At 38.5% G+C, this 20689-nt stretch overlaps 1 protein-coding gene across 8 annotated transcripts in view; it reads right to left on the reverse strand.

The window, feature by feature from the left end:
* The window catches only part of AOPEP (aminopeptidase O (putative)), a 204331-nt gene that overhangs the window by 78348 nt on the left and 105294 nt on the right, over positions 1 to 20689 (reverse strand). For all 8 annotated transcript variants that reach the window (XM_075137926.1, XM_075137927.1, XM_075137924.1 and 5 more), the window contains 3 exons: positions 16746 to 16806; positions 3141 to 3203; positions 2419 to 2502 (listed from right to left, as the gene is read on the reverse strand). In XM_075137926.1, the coding sequence (XP_074994027.1) occupies positions 2419 to 2502; positions 3141 to 3203; positions 16746 to 16806 (208 nt within the window). The remainder of the gene's footprint in view (positions 1 to 2418; positions 2503 to 3140; positions 3204 to 16745; positions 16807 to 20689) is intronic.

Genomic DNA, 20689 nt, shown 5'->3' on the forward strand with positions numbered 1-20689 from the left:
AAGCTACATTTAATAAGTTAGTGCTTGTTTTGAAAGGATAAGCAAGATCAACGCAAAGCTCAGTTTTCTAAAATGTAGCAAAATACGTCAGTATCCTTATTTTAATTACACTTGTGATATGAGCCGGTACCAGCGCTCTGACTTCCCTGTTTACTTATTGCTCTACTTCTCACCTCCCTGTTCTCACTCCATGGATTTATTTCTACCTCTGCTACTTTCTTCAAGGGTGCCTTACTTTTCCTTTACATGCTTTTTACTTTCTTGTTCTCTTGTTTATCCCCAAAGAAGTACTTAAACTGCTGTATGATGCCGTTCCTGCTACAAGCCAATACGGACACAGCTAAAAATCAAGAATTCTAGTGGAACAGAGGTTAGCACCATCCACACTGGCTGGGCACCATGCTGACTAATAAGTCCATGTTGGAAACCTAGTTGTAACCAGCTCTAAAACCAAATAATACAATAAAGCTCTGCCAGCACCAGGAAGGTCCCTCACCCTTTTTCTCTTCTCTCGTCTCTAACTGTATTGGAAAAGCCACCATTGCAATGACCAAACTTCCAAGGAACATGAAGAATCCCACCCTCAGTGCCTAGTCAATGGTTTCACTACCAAACATAAGGTTATTGTTACGCCTTTTCCTTCCCATAAGGTTAAGTACTCTGCTGATGCAGTGCTGTGAATTTGCACTAATCTCCAAGAATTATTAATACTTACGGACATTAGAAGACAATGTGTATTCTTGCCTCCAATTTTAATTCACATTTCTGCTCACAGACCTTACACAACAATTACTGTTTAAAATAACAGTGAGTATATCTTAGGTTTACACATTAGGTTTTGCATTTCTAACACGGCAAGCCTACATGCTGAACCTTGGAGCAGTAGGAGGAGAACAACCTCCCCAACAGAAATGGAATTTTACCAGTACAAAGGGGTTTTGCACTAAGGAAGATTTCTCCTATAAAAAGAGATGAGGAGGGGTGTAACAGAATAAGGTACCTTTAAGCCTACTGTTAAGATGTAGCAGGGGACCTGCTTTGTACTATTTAAAAATTACTTCAAAAATTACTTTAAGACTGTAGCTTGTACTAGGGCTATTTGTACTGTCAATGCATTTTGCTCACAAATTCACCCGATGATCTATTTTTTAACTTAAAAAATTCTTATTTATCTTAACATAAAATGATTGCAAGTACAAATGCCACACATACATGCAAACAAACATTCATATGTAGAAATATAAACAGAAAGGGAATTATTTGGTGCAACAGTTTATGCTATCTCTGTATAGAACATGTCATTCTAAAGTACAACAAAACAGAACATCTTTCCTAAACAATGTATTCCAATTACAAAATAAAAGTAGTAGTGAATTAAAGGATGCTATTTGGTGGTTTTTTAACTCACCATGGAGCTGGTAAATCACCCACACACAACAATGCACTTTATAGACATTTGTAATATACTGCAATGCCCATACTAAGGCAACACATCCCAGGAGTTGGCAGCCATGCTATCAGCAAGAATTTGGCTACAGAAACAGCAATGATTCATCATGCATTCTAGAAGCACTGTCGAAACAGCAAAACAACACACTGCTATTTTAATCCTTTAAAGGTAAGAAGGGTTTAAAAAAATAATTAATAAATTTGTTTCTAAAACCAAAGCAAGCAAAAAACCACGTAGTTCTAATAATGCATCGGAAATGCATCTTTATTCACATTTTTGTCTTCAGGGGACAGAATTGTCAGCTAATTACTTACCTCTCAACATCGTGATTTAAATGGTCAACTCAACATTATAGAACAAATGTTTCACAACAGCTACATCAAAAATCACCGGTTTAAAAACAGTTTAATTTAGGTTGTGTTCAGTTTTAAAAAGCCTCTGTAGTAATTTCAAAAACAAGCATCCAGACACATTTTCATTAATTGAAATCTGTATTGCAAATAGATGATTTTCAAACTCACCCTCTGAATGAAGAGCCAACAGCATATTCAGAACATTTGTTTCAACGTACATATCACATCTATTATTGTCCCAATATCCACCATGAAAACTGTTTCTCAGCTACCAGTATCTGAAAATTTGTGAATAGCGGTGCAGGTCCTGTCAAAAGCTCTCAAGTGCTATTGATTTCTCTGATGAAAGCACTCTTTCTTCCTCAGAATGTTCCAGTTAAATACAAATATAGGGAAATTTTGTCTCCTAAACTGCAGACATCTGAAAAGGTTATTAATTTCTTTCTATCGTAATTACATAGTGACACTGAAACTTTATCAGCAACACCCTTTTACTATCACCTTGTTGAAGAAGCTAAAGCACATCTCTATAGAGTTTAAGAGGGCATCATCAGAAAGCATTTTGGATGTGCTGCCCTTTGTCCCATTACACAAATGCACATCATGAACGCTTACCTTTTGGAAAACGACTTCATCCTGCTTTCTTTTCTTTTTGCCACTTTTTCTAATCCTCTGGTTTGTCTGAATCCATTTTGTGACCTGGAGTTCAAAACCATAGCGCTTTTTTAGGAAGAAGATGTGACCTGAGTGCAGCTATTCAGCATTAGTAAGAAGCTATAAACAGACTTAAGACAATTTTTTCCATTGCTTCACTGGAAAGGGGAAAAGCACTTTTCTCATCTGGAATGACACGGTCTTAGTAATCTGGTTAGTTACTTGTGCATGGTCAAAGTGCGAAGTGGTGTTCTTCATCTTAGACCTTTCAGTTTAATGTTTTTTTGCACAAAGAAAGTGTTTGATGCCAGACCAGGTTGCCAAATGGAAAGTTACCATTGCAACGTGCACAAATTCTGGGGAAAATCTCTGCGCTTTATCCCTTACACCTTCTATTTCAAGTAAGAAATTTATTTCCAGCCACCCACTCGGATGTTGTTCCAGACTACGAACGCCAAATTTAGATGGTCGGGTTGTTATTATTTAATAAAGTAATAACACTTGTTTTCTCCCCCCCCCCCCCCCAGTGTTTTTATTCCTAATACGAAAGCAATTATTTTTTTAAAACAAAAGCGTGGCGGGGAGGGAAGGGGAGGGGGGAGCCAGGTGGAAAACTCAAGGAGCAGATTTGCCGGGGAAAGAAGAGGGGGCAATGTAACAGCCGCGAAAGGTTTCCTCCTCACCTCGCTGCTGACTTGCTGGACGAGCTGACACTCCTTCCAAGTCTCACCCTCCTCCAGCAAAGGCTACACGGGGGAGAAAGCGCAGCACGGTGAGGCGGCCTCGCCCGCGGAGTATCCCCGATGCGCTGCGCTCCGCTCCCCCGGGGGCCCCGGGGCGGGACGGGACGCGCTGCGGGCAGCCCGGTCCGCCCGCCACCGCCCCCTGGCCCGGCCCGGCCCGGCCCCAGAGTCACGAGGAGCCGCGCCCGCCCCGTCCCGTCCCGTCCCGTCCCGTCCCGCCGCTCCCTACCCGGCACACCGCAGCTCTCGGTAGGAAATGAAACACCTCCGCGGGGTTGCCCGCCCCCGTGCCTCGGCCCCCGGAGCCCCGCGGAGAGGAGGAGCCTGCCTTGAAGACGTAAGGGCCGGCCGGCTGCGGGGCGGCCCCGCCGGGATTTCCGCGCCTCCCCCGGCACGGCCGGGACCGAAACACCGCCAGCGGTGCCCCTCCGGGCAGCCCCGGCGGCGGGCGCAGGCTGCAGGCGCGGCGCAGCACGGCGCGGCTTTCCGCGCCCCGGAGGAGCGGAGCCCAGCCCGGCCCAGCCGAGCCGCCGCGCTCCCTCCGACCTCCTCGCCGAAGGGCCGGCCCTCCCTAACCTCTGCGTGCACGGTCGTCCCGGGTTTGCAGCCTGATTTTTAGAGAGGCGCTCTCCCGTTAAGTCCCTTACTATGACAGACGCTCCCCTATTGACCTTCCTATAAAGACCCTCCGTCGCAGGTCTTTGCAGACGGCGGAATGGCCTATGGAACGGGGCTAGTTCCAAAAAGAAAGTACCATCGCCATTAAGTGCTTCAAGATTTCCCCCAGCACTTGCTTGACATCTAAAGAATCCAACGTTGGAAGGTTTGAAGTGCATCTTAAAAACAAGAACCAAAGCAGCTTTTTATTCGTATTACAGCACAGCAAGCCCTTTACTGACGCCTCGGCGAAATGCTTTATTCAAAAAGACACTGCAAGCAGGTGATGAAATTTAGGCATAGGACTTCAACAGATGTTTCTGCGCCCTTTGATGAGGATATTCAAACTCCACCATGATGGGAGAGACCCAAGTAATGTTCGCCATGCCAAATCTGAATACTAGACGTTCTTAATAAAATCCTAACTTAAGTGCTTTGTGTTTAGCATTTAAAATGGGAGACAATAAAGGATACACTGCATCACACCTGGTATAGTTAAAATGATGCTAGTAAGGTATTTTCAGTATTTTAAAAATAATTTGTACTCTGTGCTATATATGACAATTCCCTGAAAGCTTCAAAAGAAATTCTGTGCTCTTGTAAAAGAATAAGGCTCATTAAAGCATGTGTTTGAGCAAACCCTCCCATATATAGAATTAGACAGACTTTGCAAATAGATTTCAGTAAATAAAGGTCCAATTAGTGCATACTAAATCTTGACAGTATCCCTTTAACTTTATCACTTAAAAAAAGAAAAACCTCTCTCCTACCCTTTTTGTTTTACTGCCACAATATCCTTCTTTCAAGATCAAAAGCTTTAGATCAAAGCCAAGATCAAACTCAATGCTTTAAATAGAAGCAACTTCACTATGAAGCATTACACAAAGAACTTTTTAATAGAGATATCACAGTAGAAAATCTTACTATAGATTTTTATTTCACACTGACAACAGGTCTACTTAAAACCTGTATCAACAATGTATTTTTATTTTGTAAAGCCACAACAGATTTTCTACTAAATGGTAATTCTGAAAGCTCCTATAAATTGACTCTTGAACTGTGTGCATTTGAATGAAGAAAGAACAACAGAGCATAGTTCAAAGAGAATGAACAAGAATGTGAACAAAAAATTATGTTAATGGCAAACACAAATTAATACGACTACCTAAACAATATTCCCTTGGATCAGTTAACATATTAGATTGTGCATTCCCACAGAAGTTGTTATGGGAAAGACTGGGCCATAGAAACAATGAAACAGATTTGTACTTTAAATCCTTTAAAGAATTACACTTCCTCTCCTGTCGAATGTTTGGAGAAAACTAGGGGAAAAAAGTTACACGAGACATTGATTTTCAGACCTGCAGACCCTGAGGCTGATTTGGGATGAAAATCCCTGAACACGCAACACGTGTTAAAACTCAGAGGTAGCTCCTGTTTTCCTGTTAGTAGCTGCACAGCAGTGAAGGAAACTCAACAGGAATTGTGATCGACTTTTCATAATGGTAATATACCTTGTGGAGCCAACACCTGGGGTTCCCTGGTGCCGGCTGCTGTACACATCATAACTTGAACGCTCGTCCACTGTGAGGTGATTGCACTGCAGCATAAGATAAGAGCCAACATGCCCATACAGAGGAAAGAAAGCAGCGAGAGAAACCGGATGGGCCTAACAAGCTGTGGTCACAGCACACGGGCTGTGCAGTCAACCATTAACTCTACTTATTGATGCTTCAGTAAGATTTAGCTCATGACCAGACTAGGAAATTTTTCTGGAAAAATGGGAGTGGAGAAGAGGGGGGGGGGGGGAGGAAAAGAGGAGGGGAGGAGGGAAAGGGAGGGAGGGGAGAAAAGATGTTTTTAAGAACATTTGGTCTCCTACTGTATTCTTCCGTACTCCAAAAGGAAGGAGCTTACTTACACTGCATAAAAGGGTGATGGCACACCCAACTTAAAGGGAGAATGACTGCATTACCCTCCATCAATAGTCGTGTTTGCTGTTCCTGCGACATGACTGTCATACTTGAATCCCCTCACAACAGAAGTTAAGGGATTAGTCCATCCTCCATGTCCTTCTTTACTTGGGAAGACTTTCTTTCAGAGACTGCTAATGGAGCTGTCCTATGTAACCCTTAGATTGCGAACAAGCATTTATACATGTCAAAGCATGCTAGGATCCTTCATCCTTGCAGCAGCAGGATTAAATATAACTAAATTTTGAAATAGGGGGGAGGAGATAGCATTTTCTACCAACTGGGTGAAGACAGGCCCAATATCCTGGTGAATAACTTAGGCAATGGTTTACACCAGCTATTCTTCAAGTCAGACCAGATCCCAAGCATACAATGAACTTTCAGGATTATACAAAACATAGAAAACAATAGGATATTTGTGCAACAGATGTTTCATTTTAAATTGAAATAGAAACTGGTTTTAAATTGTTCAGGCTGTGATGGCTACTAATGATATTTCATAACTCAATGAAAAATCATCATCATGTACTTTTCCTTTGCACAAGTTGTCTATAACTTCAGCTGGTCTGTGCTACTTCAATGCTAAAATATTGAATATTGATAAGCTAAGAAGATCGTTTTATCTACGGTGAACACTGAATCAGTGCTGTTTTGTTGGCCTGCCAGCAATCCTCAGATATTGGAAGGCAAAATGAAAAAATCGAAAATGGAGGAATAGAAATATTTACTGTAAAGGAATTTCAGAAGAGCTTCTGCAAAGCAGAGGAAATTGATCACTAATGCAGTTGAGTCATTTTCCAGCCTCTCATTTCCAGAGATTTTATTTGCCTTTGAATGACTGAATTTTACACCATGTATACACACCCACATCTATATATTCCGTGCAAGCGCACAGGAAAGTCTAAAGATTTTACCATGATGTCATGTTTTCTTCTAGAGGATGTAGCTAACTTCACCAGTCTACAAATTGCAATTTTGTACCTTTCTATGCCTTCCCATGTCACATAAAACAAAAAATGGACTCCCCCCTAGTTTCATTCTATAGTACTAGAATGATACTGCCTACTTTTTAAGGCTGATGCCATCTGTGATATCAGTAAAGGATAATTTAAAGGAACTACGATAAAATGCAAGATACATAACTGTTTTCCTACCACACAGAAGATTTATAGGAAAAAAAGAACACTAGTTTAAGTTGGAAAATTAACCTACGTGGAAACTGAGAATATGATGTGTCCTCAGAACAGTCTGTGTGACCTGAAAACTGCTTCAGCAGAAGAGACCTGGCTTCCAATCTTTTGTAAAAAGGTTCAGAAAATGAAAATAGAGAAAAGTATTTTATCCAGTAGCTCACAAGATGATTAATAATGGCTTGAAATATTTGACTTTATTCCTAAGGGCAACAATTGCAAGGATTTTAAAACAATACTGTCACCAGAAATTGGCAGAGAGACTAAGGAGGCAGTGGGTTACAACTCAAAATGACAAGATGGCTGGTGCATCCACATTGCAAGAAGCAGTATATCAGTGTCAGATCAAAATTACTGAAAAAGAAATCCATCCCAGAACGTGCTCCTGTAAGAACAGCAAGTCCTCTAACTGATTTTGTCCAGTCTTCCTGGGGAACAGCTTTATTCACCAACATGGAAAATCAAGTTGTTCTGACATTATCTGTATTTTAGGAAAGATGGTCATTTATATTGATACCGTAAATCCAAATGTTCTAATTCCTCCAAGAGTCTCTGTGGTGGTGTAAACACGCTCTTTTCAGATCAGCATGCTGTGTCTGATATTCTTCAGTGTAACACTGCTATAGAGACATTATGTTCAAGTCAAACTTGCCCTTCCTGAAAATATCTCTACCTCCAAGAGACAAAAACCTGTTGAATCAATAACTTTGAGGATATACTTTCAGTACACTGCAACATGACTTTCAAATAGTGGGGCAGGAGTATTTTTTTCAAGGGGGTAATGCAAATACAACCTTCATATCCACATTAGTGACCCTGCCTTGTGGAGAAAGTTCCTAGGTAAAGATGGATCACTGTACCCACCTATTTAGATCAAGATCAGATTCATAATCTGATAAAGAAAGTATCTATGACCACTTGACCACAGGATCTCGAAATGATATGCTCATTACTTATTACTAAGTAACAGTAGGTAACACATAATGATACATAATTTATGTATCATATTATCTGTATTATAACAATATTTTTAGAGTATGATAAAATGCTCTTTTTTTTTTCTCTCCTGATTTCACCAGGTGCTCTTCCTACTATACAGGTGCCTCTCTGGAGCAACTGGAAAAGTAGATTAATGTTTTTATATTTAGGCTTTTCTGCTTGAGAAGTATTCCCAAGTGCTGCAAACTTCTGACACAGTCCAGACTGTATATTACAGCACCTTCCTCTACAAGTAGCAAGATAATATTTAAAAGGTCACAGAATCATAGAATCATTTTGGTTGGAAAAGACCCTTAAGATCATCGAGTCCAACCATAAACCTAACACTGCCAAGTCCACCACTAAACCATGTTCGTAAGCACCACGTCTACACGTCTTTTAAATACCTCCAGGGATGGTGACTCAACCATTTCCTGCGCTTGCCAACCCTTTCAGTGAATATAAAAGATATAACACTTTTTAATACAATCATGTATGGAAATAAGACCTCAGATTTCAGGTTGGCCCTGCACTCTGTCAACTTAAAGGTAATTTGAATCCAGACATTTTGAACCCAGAGGACAAAGACTAGGGCTTAAGTTTCTTTGACGTAAGAGAATCCTCTATAAAATTCACTTTGGCTCCATCCAACACCAACATCTTGGTAGGCAGTGGATAGTTGCTGGCTGGCCAAACTACACAGGACTTTGAAAGCCCTTTGTTGTGGTTTTTTTTGTTGTTTGGTTGGGTTTTTTTAATTATAAAGAAAAACAAAGAAAAACATGCCTGAACGTGGATACTAGTCAGTCCTGCACCACTGATGTGACAAACAGGGTTTTAATTCCTTTTCCAGCACAAGGAGACTCAAAGAAAATGAGGCAGACTTTATTTCTTGAAGAAATAAAATACATCTTTCAGAGGTACTGACCTCTGAGTCTTACTGATCCCTTCAAGCAATCAAAAATCCTTCCAACAGCTCTAGTAAAGAAACATATTAAAGGCAAAAGTCCATTAGCCCTCTGGCCATGAAATACTGTTAGTCCATATGCTAAGATAATAACCATAAGCTGAAGCATGACCGTTACTGCTCATTTTTGAATTGACCAGTAGTTTTGTCAGCCAATAGACTTTTCAAACCTATCTTTCTCCAGACATCTTCACTTCGGCATTTAAATTTCACTGTGGGCTGAGAAGGGAGTAGAGAGAATAGTTAAAGCATCCTGGAAAAACATCCCTTTCTTATGGAGATGGAATGAGTTTTAGAAGAATCACTTATTTCCTCCATGACTAAACAGAAGGTGATCATCATCTACATCTTCAGTCTGACTATGAAGCACTGCTAAATGAAAAGAGGATGACTGAAGGTAATATAAACCAGGAAAGATCTTGACATTGGTCGTATCAACTTTTGTGGAAGACAGTGAACTGATGGACATGGAACGAAGACCATCACATGAATTTTGTTACCATCTACTCTCTAGAAGTACTTCAGCAGCTCAATGTTTTTGCAGAATATGTGAAAAAAGCATTGGGCTCAGAAGCAAGAGCTTCCATCCCCAACACTGGCCAGTTGGGAATGCAATGGCAGGATCTGAACCCCCAAGATCACTTTGAGTTTCTGACTGGACCACTGCATGAATCAGTAGGTCACAGTTTTTTGGGTCAGCATTACAGAGGGCTACATGGACTTCAGGTACATGGCATGTGTTTATACACATTCATGAAATACATCTTCCCCACATATTCATTCCTTGCAATCACAAACACGTCTTTCTGAAAGTCTAGAAAACGGAAATTTTCCAGGAAGTAAAATGTGTGTTTCTTTTAAAAACCCTAGACCACTGAGGAGGGAAGATGACAACTTGTTCCTGTCACAAAATTTTTACCTTCAGCTTCTCTGTCCTCCTGCACTAAAAAGATCTCAAATATTATTTCCTTAAGTAGCATTTGACTTCTCATTATTTCATATCCTGTGTCCGATGCACTAAAACTACTTATAAGGGACTACAAACTGGGGAGATTTCAGCCATTTCAAAGGCTACTCTTTCCTAGTTAATATAGAAAAACTGTTTTCTTGCAAGGTAGCATAAAAAGTATTTTAAACCTCTATGGATTGTTTCCATTGGGTAAAGAAAACAACGGGCAGGCTAAAAATTAATTGGTTGCTAACTTCTGTGCTTTTCTTAGGATGTTTTTACAAGCAATGGATTAAAATCAATGTTTATCAGTATGCAAGCCCAGCTGTGTCCTTATTAGGCAAGTCTCAGTTCAACATTTCAGTGTAAAAGAGGACCTGTCCTCCCTCTCTCTGCTATGTTTCCACCCCCTGCACATGTAGGTGGGAGAGTGGGAGCTTGGGAATGTGAACTTGATCCAGCATTGATCAGCCAGGCAGCAAACTGTTATTGTTCTTTAGATACCAAACATAACTCCTTTCTAGTACGGATAAGCTCAGTCATTCTGCACATAACACAGCTTTTGTGTTCAGCAACGCAATTAATAGGAAAAGGGAACCAGAACGACTGCTTGAGATTCACTAAACTTAAGAGAGATTCTAATGAACAAACGTGTGGTATCCAGTCCACGATTATTTCAGAAATTGAACATTTGTTTCAAATGCACTTCAACTTCTTGAACAAGCTGTTACTCATGCAGATTTACTATACTACTACTACTGTATGTCTGAGCTGGACACATACAATACTGAAAGGTAGCCTGAAGAAAAACAGAAAGACGTTTGTGAAAATCTGGCTTTTGACTGGAGAGGTGGAGAGGCAAGCCAATGTTTTGCAGGTCATTAAACTAAATCCAATGAATTATCTTCCTCAGCCTTAATGCAGACTCGCAGCCCTAGCTGAGAATCTCAAAAGCATTTTTTCCTGAATTATTCAATTAATGGCTAAATTAAGACTCCGAAAACTCTGTTTTAAACTTCACTTTTAGAAATTAGAACAACAGAGGCACCAAAATGTTATGGCCAATACTTTCAAATCTAATGTTTAAAAATTAACATATACACTCAACCTAGACACCAAGTTACCCCAGTATTACATGGCTGTCTAAACTGAGGCAGCATTTTTTCCAATTTTAGAATGCGATCACACAATAATTCGTAACAATGCTATTTTGATCTTGCCTGTCTGTGTTTTTCTCCTAAAATCAGCAATCACATGCAGTGCAAAAGAAACTTACCCGAAACCCTCCAAAACTATAACAATACTATCTCACGCCTGAACTTGAAGAGCTCTGAAATAAATTTGGGTCCTTCCTGACATTTAATGATTTATCATTTTATATTAGCAATTTTCTTGAATTTTTGAACTATTCAACAAACAAAAATACACCACTATTGTGTCTCGTTGTCCTGGTTTCGACACTCATTTAGCAGTATCTCAAGTACAATTTATAGGAACATCTAAATAAATTCCTTAGATCAACACAGGATCTATTTAAATAATAACAGACCTTGCAACTTATTTGATAGTTTGCCCCAAACAACATATCAAATTCTCTGCATACTTTGGTCTATCTAGAAAGACTTTCAGATGGATAGTCTTTATCTAAAACATCTTTCAAAGAGTTAACAACATAGAGAGAAAGTCTGTCTGTGCAATCTGTCTTGATTTGTTTCTCTTCATGATTCATCTGACATTTATGCATGCTACAGTACTATACACGTTGCTTGATTACATTTTTATATTTTCCAAAATCCCATCTTCTCTTCTAAGAAAATGGGATGCAATGTTGACAGTACAACTGCTAATTTCGGAAAAAACACAGCACTAATGATTCATATGCAAAAACTTTTTTCTTATTGTGCTTGTTACCATTAGAGAATACATCAATCAATTTATATTGGTGACCTATGCTCATTTAAATTTTTAAGGACTTTGGAAAGATCTTTTCATCTTCCAATCTTGCTAATATCAGAACAATACCATTTTTCTTGAGGGGAAGTGTCTATTCTTCAAAGTATGCTTTCCATGTACAAGAATAAGTACTTATCTTAAAGTAGCAGTTACGCTTTCTTCAGATTATTTCTCAAATATCAACTCATTAGAATTCAACTATCAATCAGTTATATTCTCTGCATTGATGTTAAAATACACATAAAAGTTTCCATGTTCAGATAAAAAAAATCAAAGGGTAAGTAGCAAACTTCAGTATTTAAGCAGCAGCATGTTATTCTTGTGACTAATACTTAATAGCAACTTTGAAATTAATCTAACAGAGTCACTGTTAAATTTTATTAAATAAGTAAGAAAATTATTTCATAGCCCCTTCCCAATTTTTTCCCAAATCACAAGCTTGAATGAGATTTTCGTACTTAACAGGTCATTCTCACTGCTAGTGCCTACAAATTTACTGTATCTCAACAAACAATAAGGATTTCACTTGTTTACTGTCTCAATATCCACCAATATGCAGTTATTATGTACATCCAGACAGAAAAATTGCAAGATAAGGCATGACTAGCAATGACAAGAAATATCAAGTGTTAACAAACCGAAGCCTTAAGTTACACTCTGATCCAATAAGAGTGATTTTTCTGCTGAAAAATTTTTTAGTACCCTCTGTAAAACTTGGGTGAACAACTGCTAAAGATAATTCAGAAGTTTAGTAAGAGCATTCTTTTAAAAAATATTTGAATGCGGTTGGTTTTTTAGTAACTGAACATATCTGCTACCCTGCGATGCATTCTCTTGTAGAGCTATCCCTTCATCTGTATCTTTGTCTTAGTAAAAGGAAACAGGAAATCTACAAAGCTTGTAACTAGGGTAAAAGCCAGGAATCCTCTTAACAGCAAACTGCTTTATCAGAAATCATATTAAGTACTTGTGCTGCTGTTGGTAACATCCTCCTAAAATTTATGAAACCACAGAAATACGTTACTTGCATTGATCTAGAACACTTTACAAATTACATTTCAGTTCAAATTTTTTAATAGTTTTGCTATGAGTTTCCTTTCCAATCCATTTTTTCTTATGAGGAGCTGCTGAGGGAACTGGGACTGTTTAGCCTGGAGAAGAGGAGGCTGAGGGGAGACCTCATCGCGCTCTACAACTACCTGAAAGGAGGTTGTAGTAGGACGACAGGAAATGTCCTCAAGTTGCGCCAAGGGAGGCTTAGATTGGACATTAGGAAAAATTTCTTTACTGAAAGAGTGGTCAAGCCTTGGAACAGGCTGCCCAGGGAAGTGGTGGAGTCACCATCCCTGGAAGTATTTAAAAGACGTGTAGATGAGGCGCTTAGGGGCATGGTGTAGTGGGTACGGTGGTGTTGGGTTGACGGTTGGACTCGATGATCTTAGAGGTCTTTTCCAACCTTAATGATTCTATGATTCTATGATTCTTCAAGTAGGACAATCCAAGAGTCAGTCATATACAAACAAAACCAGAAATAACTATGAATAAATGAATATTCACCACTGGAAGATTTCTTTTGACTCTGTATTTCCAGAAATGTAGATGATTTACAAAAAACATTGGTAGATGTAGCGTAAACTACTGCTGTATCACAGTAACAAAAAGCAGTGCAGAGAGGAAAAAAAGATGAATTCTTTTTAAATGGCAAAATTCTTAGTATTGTAACAGGAGGCTGTACTCCAGTGTTCATTCAGAATTAGAAAGCATGGAGTAGTATTCTCGCAATACACGCTATAAGCTGTACATACTCTGAAATACCTGTTGGCAGTACCTAGTTTAATCAGGAAATACTGTTTAAGGTAGAACAATGGATAAGAATTAAGCTTTAACAGGAGCAATAAATAGCAGAAGGGACTAGGAGAAGGATACAGCAGTGCTATCACCTCTTCCAATTTTTTCATAATTTTGCGGGGATAAGCTTGTATTTCAGAAATGCTGGCTTTTCATTTCTTATGTTCCTTATTGTTTTGTGTGTGAAAAAACATTCCTGTACAGCAAGCATGAAGACAACCACTGTGCTGTGGCACTATTCCATGTAAGAAAGAATCGGCCAGGCATTACTACACACCCTTTTTTATAAAAGTAACCTTTAATGCTTTAGAAAATACCAAATTTGGAAGTGTAACTTGGCACGCAGAATTATTTTTTCATGGCAACAGGCCAAATTCTGTTTGTATTTACCAATATGACTCCCTTAAGTTAACTTATTCTTGATTACTGCTGGTATATACATGAGCCTGGAAACTGGCCCAATATTTAAAAAAGACCAAGTGACTTTTCCAAGAGTGAAATGGTAATAGAAACCGACAAATATTAAAGTTTCAATAGTTATAAGTTGCAAGTATAAACGAGTATATATATGCCGTTCCCTGGACAGAGTTGGAGACAGGATTTGGAAAGGCAAATGTAACAAAGCACAAGTAAAGGAGTATAGGATATTCAGTTAGACAGATGCCATGACATATGACTGTAAAGAACACAAAATGCTAATTCCTCTACTGGAAGGAAGATGGGAAGTTGCTTCAGCAGTCTGGGAGTGGCAAGTATTTACCCTCATCCATCTTTTGCACAAGTACCCTTCCAACGTCCTTAAGCTAGACACTGTTGTGAAAACAGTGAACTGAGGGGTGGGCTAACAACTCTGTTTTTAAGTGACCATGTTGTTATCAAATTTTAGAGAGTACCAGTTGTGTACAGGTGATAGATTTGGATATAACCACAGAAGAAAATTCTTAAAAATGCTTTGGTAGCTAATGCTGTAAATGAAGTGGTGAATTTTCTTTATAGTCAATGGATGACGTGAATTTCCTGAACAAAACCCATCAAAACATAGAAACAAAAGATGCCATGGGAACAACCACAGCCACTATAAAATATAAAAATGCTCATACGGGAGAGATATAAAAGAACAATGTTCTTTCAATAAAGTGGAAACTAGTTCCCACAAGAGCCTGAGAAGTGCTGAAGGTAACAAGGGTAAATCATCAAAAAGGTAACTGAGGGAAGAGAGAGCCAGAGGGAAGAGGTCAGCATGCTGATCCTCAGAAGAAGCAGAATACTAAATCAGCACCATTCCAGTTGACGTTGTTTTTACAACAGCCAAAACAGCCAAACTATAAGGAAAATCTCTTTGGTCTTTAAAGAAAATTTACAATGATTTACAAGCCTGCTGGAAATATTTTTGCTACATGTTTTGCTTACACAACCAATAGATACTTGCAGGGTGTAATGAAACTACTCACATTCATTCTGAACAACTTACAGTACACACTCAGGAAAACACTCCGAGTTCACACACTCAGAGTTCAGTTTTCACCCTAATCAAAACCATTTTCAATTCCTTAGTCCGCTCCTATCTTCCTTATTTGTGATTTTAGAGTTGATTGTGGGACACTAATAAGGCACATCCTCAAAGAGATACGTGTAAACAAAATGCCAGAAAACTCATTTCAGACAGCCACTTCAGCATCTTACAACTACAGCTGTGCAACATCAGTTTCTCCCCTATACTTGAAGCAGCTGTTTACAATGTATTGAATTTTCTATCAGGTACAAAACCTTGGTCAAAACGTAGCATTAAAATCAAGGTCCTTTTTCAAGAAATGACTGAACATGAAGATGCACGATGATACTTACTGTCCCCTCCTTTCCTCCCTTCCAATTAAAGCTAATTTTATTTTCAATAATTTTACAGCAAAAAACAAACTCCATCTTGATTTTATAGCATCTTCAAATATTAGTCTTTGAACATTTTCATCTGAGGGCAAAACTTCCCAAAGAGCCTTCTACAGCATACAGAGACCAGTGGACATGAACACCTCTGAAACTGTCACGGGAAGAACTCAACCACAGTGTTTGGGTACAGCTGATGTTCAGTGACCACTGCCTATCGTTTTGAGCTCTCAAAACGATTTTGACAATGCTACCTGCAAACATGCTCACTCCTCAAAGCCTCAGTCATGCTGCCTAAGTACCTTTGCTTTTGCACATACAAACCAGGACTTATAATTCTAACTTTTAAAAGTTTTTTTTTTTAAATGCTAATGCAAAGTGGAAAAAAATGCAAGCACTAGGTAAGATAAATCCCAAGCAACCTAGGGGATGCCAGCTTAGGGGAAATCAGTTAGAAATTGAGCCCCAAGTGTATAATAAAAACATACATTGTACAGAACAGGTTTTTAGGAATATTTATACAGAGATATCTTTCTTCAGCTAATCCCAGTTTTGGACCAAAACGAATAATCAGAGCCTTCACATAGCACAGACACAACTAAGCATTTTCAGTTCACAGAATTTAAAACATTAATATTAAAAGCTTTTAGAATTAAAAGCACAAGATAATGTTCTGTCTCAACTGCAACAGAGCTGGAATACCAATGAAATATGTTACCCATACAGCAGATTATTGAGCAAGTCACAATATTCACAAAATATCAAAGTTCAAATAATTTAACATTTAGTTACTGCTGTCAGTATGGCTTTCAAGTAATTCACATACTGACAACTGTCAACAATGCTCCTTACATTTAGTAAAGTCCACCACTATACTGTAAAGCATACTTCCCTGTGACTACGCTATTAAGCAAGGGGGTAAGTTTTGTAAGATTTGCCCTTTGCCAGGTTTGTTGAGACAATGGTAGAAGCAAAAACCTGCAACCGATAAAAGCTAAACCCATATAAAGATGTGGAAAGCAGTCATCATCAAAACTGTTTATTTAAAACCACACCTGTTATAAGCTCAGGTAACGATTTAAATAACATATAATGTAATGAGAAAGGCAAGACTCCAAAAAGAACTGGGAACTGGTATTTTGTATTTACCTTTGGTATTCCGGAAGTGTCAAGCCAATTCTGGAAGATATCTTCTACAGTTAACCCAGATCTTTAAAAAAAAAAAAAAAAAATTAGAAGACACACACAAAAATACCAGTATTTCCACATGAAAATTAACTCTTTAGAAGCTGAACCCTGAATTCCAAGTATTGGTTGTACTGCAGTGGTACTACATTCTTGGTTTTTTAATGAATAATACCATCAGAGGTGATATAAGCAAATTAAAAACAGATCAAGTTTTGTGTGCTTAAAACTCAAATGATAAATTCAGTGCTTATGAGGATTGACAGAGAAAGTGTAAGATGGTAAAATGCATTTATGAAACATGTAAAGTATGAACAGGTGCTCTACTTCTTGGTGAGTGGATTTTTGTCTCTTTTACAGAAAAAAAAAACATCACAGGCAAGTAAATTTAGCCGGAGACATTCAAAACCAGTATTTTATTACAGAAGCAGCCTAAATGTAAAGATAAAATACCAAAGAAAATGAAATTAAATACAAACTTCCTTAAACTTTTGGGTTTTAAAAGACACTGATGGATATTAATCCTCAAAGTTACCAAGTATCTAATATATTTCAGTTTCATTTTTTCTGCACTTTCTCTGTATCCCCATAACATTCACAGTGAAGTCACAGAATAGTCTAAAGCCCCAACAAAAGGAAATAGTTTGTCATGATGAAGCTGTGTGGGACTGAAATAACCACATGCATAAGTATTTGCAAATTCAGAAATTATATTTCCTCTTTCACTTTTGTAAGCAACTTCTGTTGCATTTACTCCAACTCTGATTGAAGTCTTCCCAACTTGCAGGGAAGCCAATTACAAAAAAAAAAAGAAAAAAATCACACTGTCCATGCAGTGTGCCAATACTGAAAGAGGAACTTGAGGAAGCCCTCAATGAATGTAAATATTCTGAGAAGCAGAATAGATGTGTGTGGTCCTGTACACGGTAATGCCTTAGCAAGACTCATTCTTGGCTAGTTTCATTTGGAATGACCAAAGATTTAAATTATTGATATTAATATGTGTAACAACAGCACTTTTCCAGACATGGCTTATATTCTGAGTTAGATATTCTTATCCTTGTTGAATCCAAAATGAAAAATTTACCCTCTGTCTCCAAGCAGAACTATGTGTTAGCATTCCTTTGAGGTACAACCTCCACTCTCCACCATTGTGTTGGGAGATCTGCCATCCCTACTCACACTGAGCAGTATTCTGAAGGAGATCCATTAAAATGAGCAGGTCTACCTAATAGAATAAAATCCTGCCAATGTGAATTAGGGGTGGGACAATCTGATCAAAACAGAGAGTCAGCTGCCTTCTCATTGAGTAATTGTTCAACAGTACATGCAAAAAATAAGCAATCTGGTCTTAAAAAGCTTGTCCAACATATACAGGAATTTTGTAACAAAGGCAAAAACCAGATACCAAGTGCCTTAAACATACGAAAGTCTTGCCTTAAAAATGTTGCCTTATGTCATTCAGCTACTAAGATATGCTTGTGTATATATGGGCTACAGCATCATACTGAAAACTGGAAGAAGCTACAGATAAAGAAAAAGAACATTCAGATTACAATGACAATAAAGCTCTTTATACATGCTTCCATTTTCTGTTAATAGTTTTCTTCAGTTTTTGGTCAGTCATATCTTATGGTGCAGGCCAAGGAGGCTTAACGTGGAAGCAGCACTAGTCTATTCACTGTTGGTAATATATTTTGATAGTTCATGCAATTTAGGTCCAAACTTTACTTCAACAGTGTCTTTACAAGTAAGAGATGACATATCAGCCTGGCTAAGGTGACTTAAAAAGTCCCAGAAGGGAGAATAATTCCCATAGAGACAAAGAAATCTTCCCAATCACTAAATCTGAAATGTCAAAATATCTCTTGTAATATTAGGAGATTGTAGACTGTCACAGACAAAAAAAAATTTCCCTCTGATCATATACTTCAGATAATTGCAGCAGTCATGCAAAAGCATTTCAACATGGCCAGGATTCTGAGTTTTCAGGAAATTACCATTCTGCATGTCTGATTGCTATGGAAATCGATTTTCTACATACAACTGAACATATACGCCGTGCTTGTAATGGGGTAGTGTTCTACATTCAAGTGAATTACTAAATATCCAGATTTGGCCAGCTTTTAGTAGTACCTTGTTATTCGTGCAAATTTATTAAATTTAGAGCATTTGACTGCCAGATCCTTCAGGCTATAATTACATTTACTTTACTACAGTGCTCTAAAAATTGGTGTCTAGTCGAAGTGAGTTAGCTGAGTCCCTTCCACAGAGAATGGAGGGAAAGAGAAGTATCTTCAGTCAGTCAATTCACCTTCCTTGAGATAAGATGACATTTTTTATTGAGTTCTTACGTCTGTCTGGTTACTACAGACCGCGCATACAGGACTAGCTTAAAACTGGACACCCGAATTTTATATAGTCAAAGGTAGATCAGGTGGATCGTACCATTTATTCTGTCTCAAGCAGCATAATCAGAACAGCAATTTTTCATTTGTTATTGCATGAATCAAAACCAATACAGCTTAGTGTTCCAATGCTGAAACATGAGCTAGCAGCTAGGGGAAAATACCCTTATTTGTGCATTTAATTTGTCTTACCTAGGGATAAGAAACACAGCCTCACAATGCCAGTTTGTCCTTTTTTTTCCCCCCAGAAATGAAGCTTAATTTGAAGTGTGAAATATCCTTAAAAAAAAAACCCATGCAAAATAATAACACTACATTTTATAATGTAGTGCCTTTGTTTAATATACCCTCTATTTCTTTCAAAGCCAGCAACAGCTCATTTCAAAACTCTGGCTTTGAAATGAGCTTATGACACTGAGGGGAATTGCACTGTTGTGACATCCCACTAATCCAGGCAGGAAAACCACTAGTAAGTTGCTCAGCCTCCCCTGAAACTTCGACATTTTTCTCAAGGGCAAAGACAACAACACTGCTATTTCTCTGCCTGCAGCACCCTCAGTTTCAGCTGAACACCTGTCATATGACCATATGCAGTTTTCTTTGGTTGTACTTTCACACACCTTGTTTTTTGGCACCCATCAAAAAAAGCAACTTGTGTTAGCATTTTACAGGCATTCACTATTTTTTTTCCAAATATATTAGTAGTATGCAGACTGTTGCAAAGATCTACTCTGCATATGTTAAGAGTCAATACTGAAGAACTGTAAAGTCCTTGGAAAGGTTACCACTAACTTGTTGGGCTTCGGATCAAGCCCAAAAAACAGATCACAAACAGATTGCTATTTCAAAACAAATGTCCTAGAGAAAGGACACAGGGTCTGATATTTATAGAGGCTGCAGTTCAGTAAACCATCCATATTCAGAAAGGGCACTTACCACCTGCTTATGTTGCAGTTAAGCATCTGTAAGGACTTAAATCTGGTGTGTGTGTGATTTCCTGAACGGCCTTCTGGTTAAGGTACTGTATTGGACTGTGGGATCTGGGTTCAATTGAATAGTACTCTAGAATAGAGCTCTTGCAAGGCTGGGCAGGTTCTTCAATTGCTTTGTACTACAGTTCCCTACTGTAAAACGAGAATGCTAGTACATCCATTATCTCATCCCTTGTCTGTTTGTTTAGACAATAAGCCGATCAGCCTAGGAATGATGATCTCCTAACACACATACATACTGTTCATGGCCAGATTCAATGCTTCAGAGGAAGCTCTGTGAAATATTAACATTAATAATAATTTGAAAATTAGCATTATAAAAGATGTCTATATATCAAGCTTTCATTGCACAAGGCCCGAAGGCACTCTACAAACTTTAACATAAACCCAGTTAATTCCTCAGTCAAGGAGGAATTCAGGTCAAGAAACCACTTTTAGAATAAGATGTTGCAGCAATTAAACAGTGCACATGAAAGTGTGCATTTTTTTTTTTTTAAAGGAAGATAAG

This window comes from Calonectris borealis, chromosome Z, assembly GCF_964195595.1.
Source record: "Calonectris borealis chromosome Z, bCalBor7.hap1.2, whole genome shotgun sequence".
NCBI lineage: Eukaryota > Metazoa > Chordata > Aves > Procellariiformes > Procellariidae > Calonectris > Calonectris borealis.